The sequence below is a fragment of the Theropithecus gelada genome, chromosome 1 (genome assembly GCF_003255815.1).
Source record: "Theropithecus gelada isolate Dixy chromosome 1, Tgel_1.0, whole genome shotgun sequence".
Lineage (NCBI taxonomy): Eukaryota > Metazoa > Chordata > Mammalia > Primates > Cercopithecidae > Theropithecus > Theropithecus gelada.
The window spans coordinates 192,102,044-192,114,213 of NC_037668.1; the positions used below are offsets into that span (position 1 = coordinate 192,102,044).

The 12,170-nt window shown below is 37.6% G+C and overlaps 1 protein-coding gene across 4 annotated transcripts in view; it reads left to right on the top strand.

Moving 5' to 3' along the window:
- The window catches only part of RC3H1 (ring finger and CCCH-type domains 1), a 95,352-nt gene extending 87,093 nt beyond the window's left edge, over positions 1 to 8,259 (top strand). For 2 of the 4 annotated variants that reach the window (XM_025365361.1, XM_025365379.1), the window contains one exon: positions 526 to 8,259. In XM_025365361.1, the coding sequence (XP_025221146.1) occupies positions 526 to 679 (154 nt within the window). In that variant the 3' untranslated portion in view covers positions 680 to 8,259. The remainder of the gene's footprint in view (positions 1 to 525) is intronic. The other 2 variants (XM_025365370.1, XM_025365388.1) reach the window with 1 other exon arrangement.
- The last annotated feature ends 3,911 nt before the right edge of the window (positions 8,260 to 12,170 follow it).

Here is a 12,170-nt window from a genome sequence, read left to right on the forward strand (position 1 = left end):
GCACGTACCACCAGGCCAATTTTTGTGTTTTTAGTAGAGACAGGGTTTCACCATGTTGGCCAGGCTGGTCTCCAACTCCTGAGCTCAAGTGATCTCTCTTTGGCCTCTGAAAGTGCTAAGATTATAGACATGAGTTCAAAATTATTTTTTGTAGTAGCAAACCTGCTAAATCAGGGATAAGTACTTTTCTTAAAGCCCAGGTAGTATTTTAAGATATGGGCCTTAAAGTTTTTGTCACAATTCTCAACTCTTCTCTGTGGTTTGAAAGCAGTGGATAATATGCTAAACAAATGAGCAGGCTGTATTCCAATAAAACTTTAGTTACAAAAATACACACCTGAAAAAAAAATACGCACCTGGCTAGCTTTGGTTTGCCAACCCTGTGCTAAAACATGGATAAGGGGCTGTAGATTAAAATTTGGAAGCCATTTATATATTTTTTATCATGCTAAATAATATCCCCTGTTGATATTTTTGTACTAATCATTTTTCTCTCTCTCCTTTTTCAAAATTTTAAAATGTCAGCAGTGATGTACCAAATGGATCAGCCTTGACACAAGAGAGTATCAGCCTCCTATCTAACAAGACCAGCTCCCTGAACCTATCAGAGGACCCTGAGGGAGGAGGGGATAACAATGACTCCCAGAGATCAGGAGTTACTCCCAGTTCTGCTCCTTAAAATATGAGGAGTCCTACTTTTATCTTCTGCTCCTAATCAGTTTGTCGGGCATAGGGGTAGGAGAACGCATAACTTCTAAACTTTTTCTCTTAAGAGCGGTCAGAGAAATCCAGGAAATTCACCAGAGGCAATGTGCACAAACACCACTACTAAAAACAAACCCTGCACATAGTTCACATTAATGCATTTTTTTAATTTAAAGAAAAAGAAAATTAGCAGTATCTGCAAGCAATTCAGATTAAATTTGTTTTTGTTCTGTGAATGAACTTTATTTTAATAACTTTGGACGCCTTGGATCCAGGGCTTTAAAAAAAAAAAAAGATATTATATATACACTCTGTTTGATTAATTGTATGATCTTAATGAAGTAGGTTTTCTTGTATTTTGGTATTACATACCCAGTGTATAATTTGTATAATTCCTTACCCCCAGTCCTTATCAATTCTCACCACCCTGTAAACTTAAAACAGACCAAAAACATCAGCTTTCAGAGAATTCTGTGGTGCTTGAGAAACAGACAGTACTAGACTGAGTTATTAGAAAATGTGCAGCAAACCAACTTTTCCCAGAGCTGTTCTTTGGAATTCTTTATCCCTTTCTAGATCACTAGCTTCATTGGATAGGTATGTTTTTCTTGACATTGAAAATTTTTTTTTTGTTTGGGAGGGTTTTATTTCTTGTTATTATATTCAACTTTTCAAAGAGAATTACCAATTTTTGAAGTCCTCATTTTCATATTAAGGATCATTTGCATTTTCTGAATATAATGAGAAAGCTGAGTCAGTATTTAATTAGATTTAAATGTTGATTAAGAATTAACTATAACTTGTTAGCACTGAAAATACATGTTTGGTGATTCGCCTGCATTCAACTCATGGTTGGAAATTTGAAGCAGTGCTTTTCAAATTAAACTTCTGCTGAAATCATAGGATGCTCAAAAACCAGGACAATCAACCACATTTTAAAACTGCAACATTTGATTTGAACTTAAAATGAATAGAACCATTTCAATGGATGTTTTTGTTTTACTTGTAAACTGATTGAGTCTTAAGGATAGTTCATGAATTGATCACTTGTTGCTCAGAATCATTAGTATAAGTAGGTAGGAAATAGTTTGAAGTCATTTTTCATAGACTTAGCTGTCCAATGTTGAAAATGTTTCTTCATGAAAATGTTGAAAAGAGTAAGGAATTTTTTTTACTATTATTCTGCTGCACATATTCTGATGCCATGTGTCTGTGCTTAACTAAGACCCTGTAAAACATGTTTAGTGGGGACTGTTTGATATAGTCGCCCTCTCCATTCATCTATTTGCCTGATTTTTTCAGTTTCCCTTTCTGGATTTTACTACTAAATTAGAAAGCACTGGTTATGTAATAAGTTACTACATTGCTTTGGTTGGGTAAAAACGAGAGTTTATATTTTTCTTATTTCTTATTTTCTTAACCCTTAACTCCTGCTGAGGTCATAACAACCTCAGTCTAAACTCTGTGTCCATCATACTGTTAAGTTAAACAAATGGGTGGTGGGGGTGGGAAGGGTAATACAGTCCTCCATTGCCTACCAGTAGGAGAGTCCAAACAGAACACTCTTTTGAGTAGCAATTATTTAATTTGCCCAGTCAAGGCACCGTGTTTATATACTATTTCACATTGAATTTGATTATGCCCTACAGACCTGGCTGGTCAAGGATTTGATATACACATATTGGCTTGGGATTCGAGCTTTCTTTTTTATTTAAATAAAAATTTATATATATTATATATATACATATATACATAGCTATATCTGTATATATATTGGGTATGTTTTAAGGATTTTTTCGCATGAGCGCAGCTGTTGCGATAAATTGACTGATTGGGAGGTGGTAGAAGCACTGAATGAAGGTGAGGCTTTTTTTTTTTTTTTTTCAATTTTCTTATACATTTTTCTTCCTTAAAAAAAAAATGTGTATATATATGCTTTTGCTTTTTTTTTTTTGGCTTCTGTTTGCTTTTTGACTTTTACTTAAAACCCTTTTACATTTCCACTTTAAATGCCTATTGTTCATTGGGAGAAGGAAAGAAACTTTTGTATGTCTGACAGAGTCCCAAGATTTTTTATTTCTCTGCATAACTGTAAAAGGCAACATTATTGGCCTCCAACCTTTTTTTTTTTTTTTTTTTTTTTTTGAGAGGGAGTCTCCTATCACCAGGCTGGAGTGTAGTGGGTCGATCTCGGCTCACTGCAACCTCCGCCTCCCGGGTTCAAGCGATTCTCTTGCCTCAGCCTCCCGAGTAGCTAGGACTACAGGCATGCACCACCACATCCAGCTAATTTTTGTACTACAACCTTCTTATAGGCAGATTTGGACCAATCTTCTCCTTTGGATGTGTCAGATCATCCTAAATTTTAGAAGCAGTTGATTCACTTTGGAATTCAGAATGATTCTTGTATTAGAAGATCATTTGGGGGTATTAATTTTTGTTTAAGTTTAGAATAAAAGTAAAGATTCCTTTTGGGTATCAGTTAAAACCCTTTAGTAACTCAATTTCTGTTGTTCTTATTTCCTTTAAATACACTTGTTCTTGGCTCTCACCTTTTTGATTCTGTGAAGTAGGCAGGAGCAGTGATTAATTTATTCAGTATTCCTGTTCTGAAGAAAACCAGAAAAGTCACTGTATAAACTTGACTTAAAATAGTATCTTTCTCTTTTCATGTATTTTAATTTGGGGGAAAAAAATCTCTTTAATTGTAACCTGAATTCGAGCTGTACCCCTCCATGGTCCTACACTTGAGCTAATCTGGTTGGGTAGAAAGGCAGAAGAATGGTATATTGTCCCATTGTGCCTATAATGTATTTTAAATTGGTCATTCCACCTTACTTAATGGAAAATCTTGCAGTTTTCCTAGTGCTCATCAGCGGTTTTAGGAATTCACTAACACCCCGAAATTTTTTTTTTTTTTTCCTTTTCCTTTTCTCTGTGATATCATGAGCCTGTAAGGACAAATGGCATATTTGGGCATAACTGCTTGACTCTGTAACTACTTTTTAAAATCAATATCTAAAAGGTATTAATTTCTTCTGGCTTTTTAATTTTGTTTTGTTAGAGACAAAGATGAAACCAGATGGGAAATACAGTTTCTATGTTTTCTACTTATTACAATATTAGTTTCTTCTAAATATTACTTTATTTGTATTTCACTAAATTCAAAAGCAAAAATTGGATATCTGAGATGAACAATTTTGAATGGGTTAAGGTAGGAGTAATAAGCATTGTGTTCTCTCATATATAGGTAAGGGAATTTTATTTATAGTGAGAAATATAAAAGTACTTTGACATACTGTTTTTTCAAGGAGTCTCTAGAAAAGGGTAGAAGAACTGAGAATGAGACATCTAGATTCCATTTCTGGTTTATATGTAGCTCTTTTGCCTAATTTATATATAATTTTGTCACAAGATAAGTCCAGTAACTGTCCTGTCTTAGATAATTTGCAGAGGCTGAAGTGACCAAAGATCCATTCCCTATTACTTTTCTAATTAAAAGAAGAGATAGCTAGATTTCTAGTAATATTATTCTAGATGTTGATAAGACACTGTTCTTAATGCCAGCTACAAATATTCAGTTACTCAGAATGTATTTAAAAAATTGTTTGGTACAGCATTAATGTTGGTGATTCCTTTCTCCCATCTTATTTCCCTTCCCTTCTATTCTTTCCCATGTATTTCTTTTGCCTAAAAGAACATTGGTATGATTCTCATTTGCTACTTTGAGTATATAACTCCATCAGACTTTCCAGAGTTCTTCAGGGATGGAGCTCAAAGTTCACATTTTTCCATAAATGTCTTTTTTTTTTCTTGACCTTTTTCCACCCTGTAATTTCCCCTTGACTTACCCACTGCCCTCCCCAATCTGCAAAAGTGACAGTTTGCTGCCTCAAAACAGAGCATTCAAATGAATTCGCTTAGCCAATAACTTCTGTGAAGTTGCCTTTTCTAATGGTGTTATTACTCAGTGATGCACAAATGTGGTATTTGCCCTACTGGTAGGCAAACAAAGGTCTGGTTAAGAATGGTAACCTGCTGTTTTCTTTAAAGGAGAGCCAAAGACTTGTGCTTTACTCTGTTTTGGTTTTGGGGGAAGTAGTAGCCATTTTGATCATGAAACCTTTTAGTATTTGTGAGTTGGTTGTACTGTGTAAGTAGATTTATCTAAAGTTAACTGTTAAAGTTAGCTAGCCTTATAAGATGTAAAAGTAATGAAAATTCATCAGTTTCTCTAAGCCAGTGAATGTCATCTTTTATAATGTTGTGTATAAGCATTTGTGCCCACCCCAGCTTCTGCTATCACTGTGGTCAAGTCATGGGTCTGGGTAAAGGAATTCTAGAGTATGTGACTGGTGAGAAAAAACTAACTATAGTCAGTACATGTACAGATTGTTAAAATTCAAGAAAAAATATTTTCACTAAAAAAAAGGATCCGTCTCAGTAAAGAAGTATTCAGTTGCTGTCACTTATATGCAAATCGTGGTGGGTAGCAGTCTCACCATTTTTCTACTCTCTTTTTGCTCGTTTTAAGTAATTGAGTAAAAGTTTTATTTGTAAAATCTATCTGTAAAAAGCACCTGTAACGATTTTATATGTCATTGAAAGGAATGGCCCAGTTATATTTTAGGAGAGATTAATAACCTACCTGGAAATTAACTACAGTGTTTACTTAGATTTTTCCCCCTAAAAAGAGTCTAAGTGTGTTAAATTTTTAATTGGTGATATGGTTACAGTGTTGCAAGGTGATCTCTTCCCCTGAAAAATCTGCCTATCCTTTAGAGCTACTAAACTAAAGCAAATTTTACTTTCATCATTAGCACCTGAACAAGCAAGCAATCTACTACTGTCATCATTTTACCTGAGTGCCCATTTTGCTGATCCACATTCATACCTTTCTACCTGGGACAGCTATGATTTTTATATTTATTTGTTGCTTCAGCTCAGGTTTATGAAATTTTCCTGCTGAAATGACTTATTGGGAGTTGTAGGTTGATTATAGTTACTATTAAACATTTTCTTAATTTAGCTTTTCTGAGCCACTTCAAAAAGAAAGCTGTTTTTGTCAAAAGGTACTATAATTATAGCAAGTAAATCTTAAGATTTGAATTTTTAAGATTTTATTTCTGTGTTCACTAAAGATCTTTTCACAAGTAATAGATCATAATTGATAAGTAATACTAGCTATAGTGTTAATAAAGAATAAGACTGTCACCACCAGGAATAAGTAACACCATTTAATAATCTATTCCTAATAGGTATGTTTTCAATACTGCACTGAACAAAGTGGGTAAAGAGCCCTTTGAAATCCTTTTGTAATAAAGGGATTTACCTCACCACTGGAATCCTTGTTTTCAGAGCCTCTGGATTTTCAGCCAAACACTGAACTCTCCTAAACTTTATCCCTGAACAAAACATCCCTAGAGAACAAACTTTATTTTCACAAGAAAATAAGGCACAATAAGGGGGAAGAACTTAAACCTCAAGATAATATTGTGTCCAAAAATGTGTATTTAGAAAAATAAAATCCTGTGGAGTTTGTTATCCTAATGTTTATTTTATACTAGATAAGGTGACTTGTTTTCTTGTATTGAGGTCTTACTGTTTCAGATTTGTTTTTGTTTCTGTTCTAACTCTAAGCAGACAGAGCTCACAAGTCTTTGGCATCCATTTTAGGTTGTACACGCAGAGTCATCTTATAACTGGAAACTGTCAGGTGGTCCCCCACCCCAGTGAGTGTATGAAAGGGTCAAGAAAAAGATTAGAAACAAACTATTGGGGGAATAATTGGTTGCTTTATTATTAATTTTTTTTTTTTTTGCCTGTTTTTTTTGTGTGTGTGTAATCACCATTTGTGTAATCTTTCTCCAGTGATTGGCTGTCATTCTCATAATATCTGAACTACCCCATAAAATAGTTCTCTGATTTAAAAGCATTTAGCTTTTGCTTATTGTTTTTACATCCTCTATTCAACTAAGACGCTGTCCTGAGAATTATTTTTTCCAGATGGATCGTTGGCCTGAATTTTCACACTTCACCCCTGTTCATCCTTTTTCCTCTTCCTGCTTCCTGGGAATAAAAGGAACTTTTTTTTTTTTAATTAATTAGTCCACGGGCCTCATTATCTTTCTTTATGATTAATCTATGACTTTTGGGTACAAGAACAATGGAAAAAGTGAATTAAGGTAATGAACAAAACCTTTCACCCACTTAAACATTTTCCAGTTTTGAGATTCCTCTTTGTGTGTGTGGTCTCTTCCCCTTGTCACCCCTTCTGCCCTTTTTCTCTGACTATGGTAATTTGGTCTTTAGGCTCATACCAGTCTCCCCGAGACATTCTGCAGTCATTATCACCTTTTTGGGTGGATTTTATTTTGTTTTATTTTGTTTTTTTAAAAAAAAAATAACTTTTTAACATTGGTGCATATTTGCTTGGGATAGAGCTTGTGTAATTTACCAATCGTATTGATTGTAAGTGATTGTGCCCTGCAGAGGTATATTTAACAAGACAAAAATAATCTTGGTTAATAAAGGAGCCCATGAGATTTGAGTCAGGTTATAAGTGACTTTATGAAATCACTTACAGTTTTGGATAGAATTTAAATCTCCTTATAAATCAGTGGTAGACATGCCATTTTTTAAAGTTTTCTTGCATTTTTTGTTTTTTATTGCCGCAGCTCCCTATTCTTTCTTGCCTGCCTCCACCCACCTGTTTGGGGAAAAAAAAAAAAAAATTGAGCCTTAAAGTGACAGCTGATTTTATAATTGCTGAATTTTGTGAAATTTTACTTTTTCCAAGTGTTTCCAACTTAGAGAAGTGAAGACAAATAGGTTGGAATGGTGAAGACAAATGGATTGGAATTTCACAAGCTGCGAATAATTCGTTAGGATCTGGCAAACTGTGAAGTCTTATTTGAAGACCTTATCTCCTGAGAGTTCTTTTGGAGTAGGAAAAAGAACCCTATTTGAAATAGACCATTTTTCTCTTGTTTTTAATCTGTTTAATATTTCTGATTTTTAAGCAGCTTTCAAAACAAGTGTGGTGGAAAAAAAGAAATAGTAGGAAGATGTTTAGGGTAGCAGAACTCTGGGTCTAAATAAGTACATGTTTCCACTTGTTGCTGATTTTTGAGAGTACTAGGGCCATTTTTTTCCAATTTTGTATTATATGTTTGCATGTTTATATCAAAGATGCCCATTTTGTTAAAATGCTATTTCCTTTCTTTATTACCTGAAACTGACTCAGCCTCATGTTGCTCCTAATTAGTGTTTAAGGCTCCCATGAGTTGCAGATAAAAGGATTTATTTTAACAAGTAGAAGGAGGTGATTCACCTTTTGGATTGTAAATATATGAAAGTGTCTACAAGGTCTTTATCTGCTTTCTGTCAGCATTTATATTAAATGATAAATTAATGAGGAATGTGTGTATTCTTTTTTGTGAATGAGTCTGAGCCATCTTACTCTAATCTTGAGATTACTTTCTTACACCTCTTTAATGGAGGGGGTTTTTTTAGGTGAAAAATAAAGAAATGGCTAATCTGCATGAGCAAACACATACTTGGAGTAGCCAGTTTGTGGACATCACAGGAATTAGTCCAATCTTAAACTGTCGTCACATTCCTTCATTTGTCACACAGTTATTGCACATTAGGAGTGAGGGTAGTGGTTCTGAGATACTAGCATCAACTCAGTGAGACTCCATGGCTAATATCCAATGTCTTGGTTTTTATGGCTTCTCTGAAAATTAGGACCGTCTTTACTTGCCATGGTAACTTCCTGATGCAAAATGTTTTTTTGTCTTTCCATTCTTTTTTTTTTTTTTTTTTAATGTAGTCTTGCTCTGTTGCCCAAGCTGGAGTGCAGGGGCGGAATCTCAGCTCACTGCAGCCTCTGCCTCCCGGGTTCAAGCAATTCTCCTGCCTCAGCCTCCCAAGTAGCTGAGAATATAGGCCTACACCACCATGCCCAGCTACTTTTTATATTTTTAGTAGAGTTGGGGTTTCACCGTGTTGGCCAGGCTGGTCTTGAACTCCTGATGTCAAGCAATCTGCCTGCCTCAGCCTCCCAAAGTGCTGGGATTACCGGCATGAACTACTATTCCCAGCCTTGTCTTTCCATTCTTACTGACTTCTCCTGATTGTCCTGAAATCCCACCCATTAGTCATTCCTCGCAGTTAGTGGATATAAGTAAGTTTGTCTAATAGAGATCATACCTTAGTCAACACCTCAATGGTATGAAGAAGAAAAGGGAGGAGGTTTGGTGTGGTGGCTCATGTGTGTCGTCCCAGCTACTCAGGAGGCTGAGGCGGGAGGATTGCTTGAGTCCAGGAGATCAAAGCTACAATGAGCTATGATGCTTCATGGCACCACTACACCAGCCTGGGCAACGGAATGAGACTCTATTCTAGATTAAAAGAAATATAAGAAATACAAAAATGCAGCATGGGTGATTTTAGCAAACCAAATATACGAAGACTTTTGTATACAGGAAAATTTTATTATGTATTGGGCATTAGATGATACCAAGGAATGGCATTTTTGTTCAGTGTAAAACATGATTATGTAAGAAAACCCATTTTTTAAAATAAAGATGCAAAACTGACAATAGCTGCAATTTCCTTTAAAGTAGGAACTAAAATCTTTTTAAAAAGTAAATAATGCAGCCACGCACGGTGGCTCACGCCTTGTAATCCCAGCACTTTGGGAGGCTGAGGCAGGCGGATCACCTGAGGTCAGGAGTTTGAGACCAGCCTGGCCAACATGGTGAAACCCCGTCTCTACTAAAAAACAAAAAATACATGCAAAAATTAGCTGGGCATGGTGGCAGGCAGCTGCATGGGAGGCTGAGGAAGGAGAATCACTTGAACTCAGGAGGCGGAAGTTGCAGTGAGCCAAGATTGTGCCACTGCACTCCAGCCTGGGCAACGAAGAGTGAAACTCTGTCTCCAAAAAAAAAAAAAAAAAAAAAGTCAATAATGCACATTACCAATGAAGGTTATTTATTCTTCCTACCAACAATTAGCGAGTAGGTGTCCACTGGTATATCTGACCTCAAGGGAAGGGACCGTAGTAAAGAAAGCCCAGGGTATGAGCAGTGGTAACTGCGGCAGCCATCCCTGAATGATTATAAATTCTGGACTGGGAATTACAAAACTAGCCCTGCCATCTTTATCAACTACCTAGGCCTACCCTGCTCATAAGCGATAGGGTACATTCTGACCTCTTGTGCTGAGACAAAAAAAAAAAAAATAGAAATTTGGTTTTTATGCCCATTAGTGCTTCAATCCCAATAACCAGCTAATCTTCAGTAGTTAATTAGTAAATCCCCTTGCCTTCCAGCAAGATGACTCATTCAGTAAGTGGCTGCCACCCTTATTTGGAACACCTACCATACAAAAAGTGGACTTGTCAAATACCCACTGAATACCCATTGAGTATTTGCTAAAGAAATGTATTGAGTACTTCCCATATGCACAGCCCTGTAGAGGACAAAGAGTTAGAAAATACTGGCTCCACCCTCAGTGAATTTTAATTCTGGAACTTGACAGAACACTAAACAGAATTACCAAAGAATTTTTCAACCACACTTGTCCTCAGAAGAGCAAGGAGCAGTGAGATGGTATCCAAGGAAGACTTAACCTTGCCTGGCTGGTCAGGCTTTCCTGAGGAAGTTGCATTGAAGATAAAACTTGAAAAATGGGGGAGAGGGAGAGAGGTGTGTGGGAGACAAGAGACTTGGTCAGAGAAAATAGAATGTGTGAATTCTCTAAGGGAAGAAAGCCTGAGGTGTGGAAACTGGAAGGAGTTCATTAAGACTAGAGGAAAAGGAGTGAGAGAGTGGCTTGAGATGCACAGCCAGATAGATCATGGAGGCCTGTGGACCGTGCTTAAGTGTTTGGATTTCATTCTGAAAGTAAAGGGAATGCAAAGAAGGGTAGTAAGCAGTGGAATGAAGGGCCCAGATTTATGCCTCTTGGGAGCTGATCATAATCCCAAAAGACAACCCCAAATATTGAAATTCTTAAAAAGGTCCGGGCGCGGTGGCTCGCCCCTGTAATCCCAGCACTTTGGGAGGCCGAGGCGGGCGGATCATGACGTCAGGAGATCGAGACCATCCCAGCTAACACGGTGAAACCCCGTCTCTACTAAAAATACAAAAAAAAAAATTAGCCGGGCATTGTGGCGGGCGCCTGTAGTCCCAGCTACTCGGGAGGCTGAGGCAGGAGAATGGGTGAGCCCGGGAGGCGGAGCTTGCAGTGAGCCGAGATCGCGCCACTGCACTCCAACCTGGGCGACAGTGAGACTCCGTCTCAAAAAAAAAAAAAAAAAAAAAAAAATTCTGAAAAAGTTCCAAAGATATAATTTTGGGAAAAAAAACTTTAAATTCTTTAAAAGACTTTTATTTATTTATTTATTTATTTTCTTCAAGACGGAGCCTGGCTCTGTCGCCCAGGCTGGAGTGCAGTATTGTGATCTCAGCTCACTGCAACCTCTGCCTCCCAGGTTCAAGCAATTCTGCCTCAGCCTCCCGGGGCGCACGCCACCACCCCTGGCTAATTTTTGTATTTTTAGTAGAGACGAGGTTTCACCATGTTGACCAGGATGGTCTCAGTCTCTTGTCCTTGTGATCTGCCCGCCTCGGCCTCCCAACGTGCTGGGATTACGGCCTGAGCCACCGCGCCTGGCCCTATTTAAATTTTTAAAAGGAGATTTAGGGCCAGGAGCCGTGGCTCACGCCTGTAATCCCAGCACGCTGGAAGGCGGAGGCGGACGGATCATCTGAGGTCGGGAGTTTGAGACCAGCCTGGCCAACTTGGTGAAACCCCGTTTCTACTAAAAATACAAAATTAGCAGGAAATAGTGGCACACTCCTGTAGTCCCAGCTACTCAGGAGGCTGAGGCAGGAGAATCGCTTGACTCGGGAGGCGGAGGTCACAGTGAGCTGAGATCATGCCACTGCACTCCAGTCTGGGCGACAGAGCGAGACTCCGTCTCAAAAAGGAAAAAAAAAAGGAGAAACAGGAAAACACGACAGCCTGGGCAACAGTAAGACCTGTCTCTACTAAGTGTGGTGCATCCCTGTAGTCCCAGCCACTCGGGTGACTGAGGCCAGAGGATCACTGAGCCCAGGAGATGGAAGCTGCAGTGAGCTATGATCACATCATCACACCAGTGCACACCATCCTGAGCGATAGACTTGAGACCCCGTCTCAAAAAAAAAAAAAAAGACAATACTTCATAGGTCAATTTACATCATAAAATAGGCAATGATATATTTTTATTTAACAAACACGGATATAATAACAGTCTCATGGATGTAACAGTTAAGAGCAGACGAACCATGTTTATAAGTAGGTCAAAAAGCAAAATGTATAAACGCATATCACTGTGGTTGGTTATGCACCCAGCATTATAATCGCAGTCATATGAAATATAGTGGCAGACGACTCTAAGAGTTGACAAA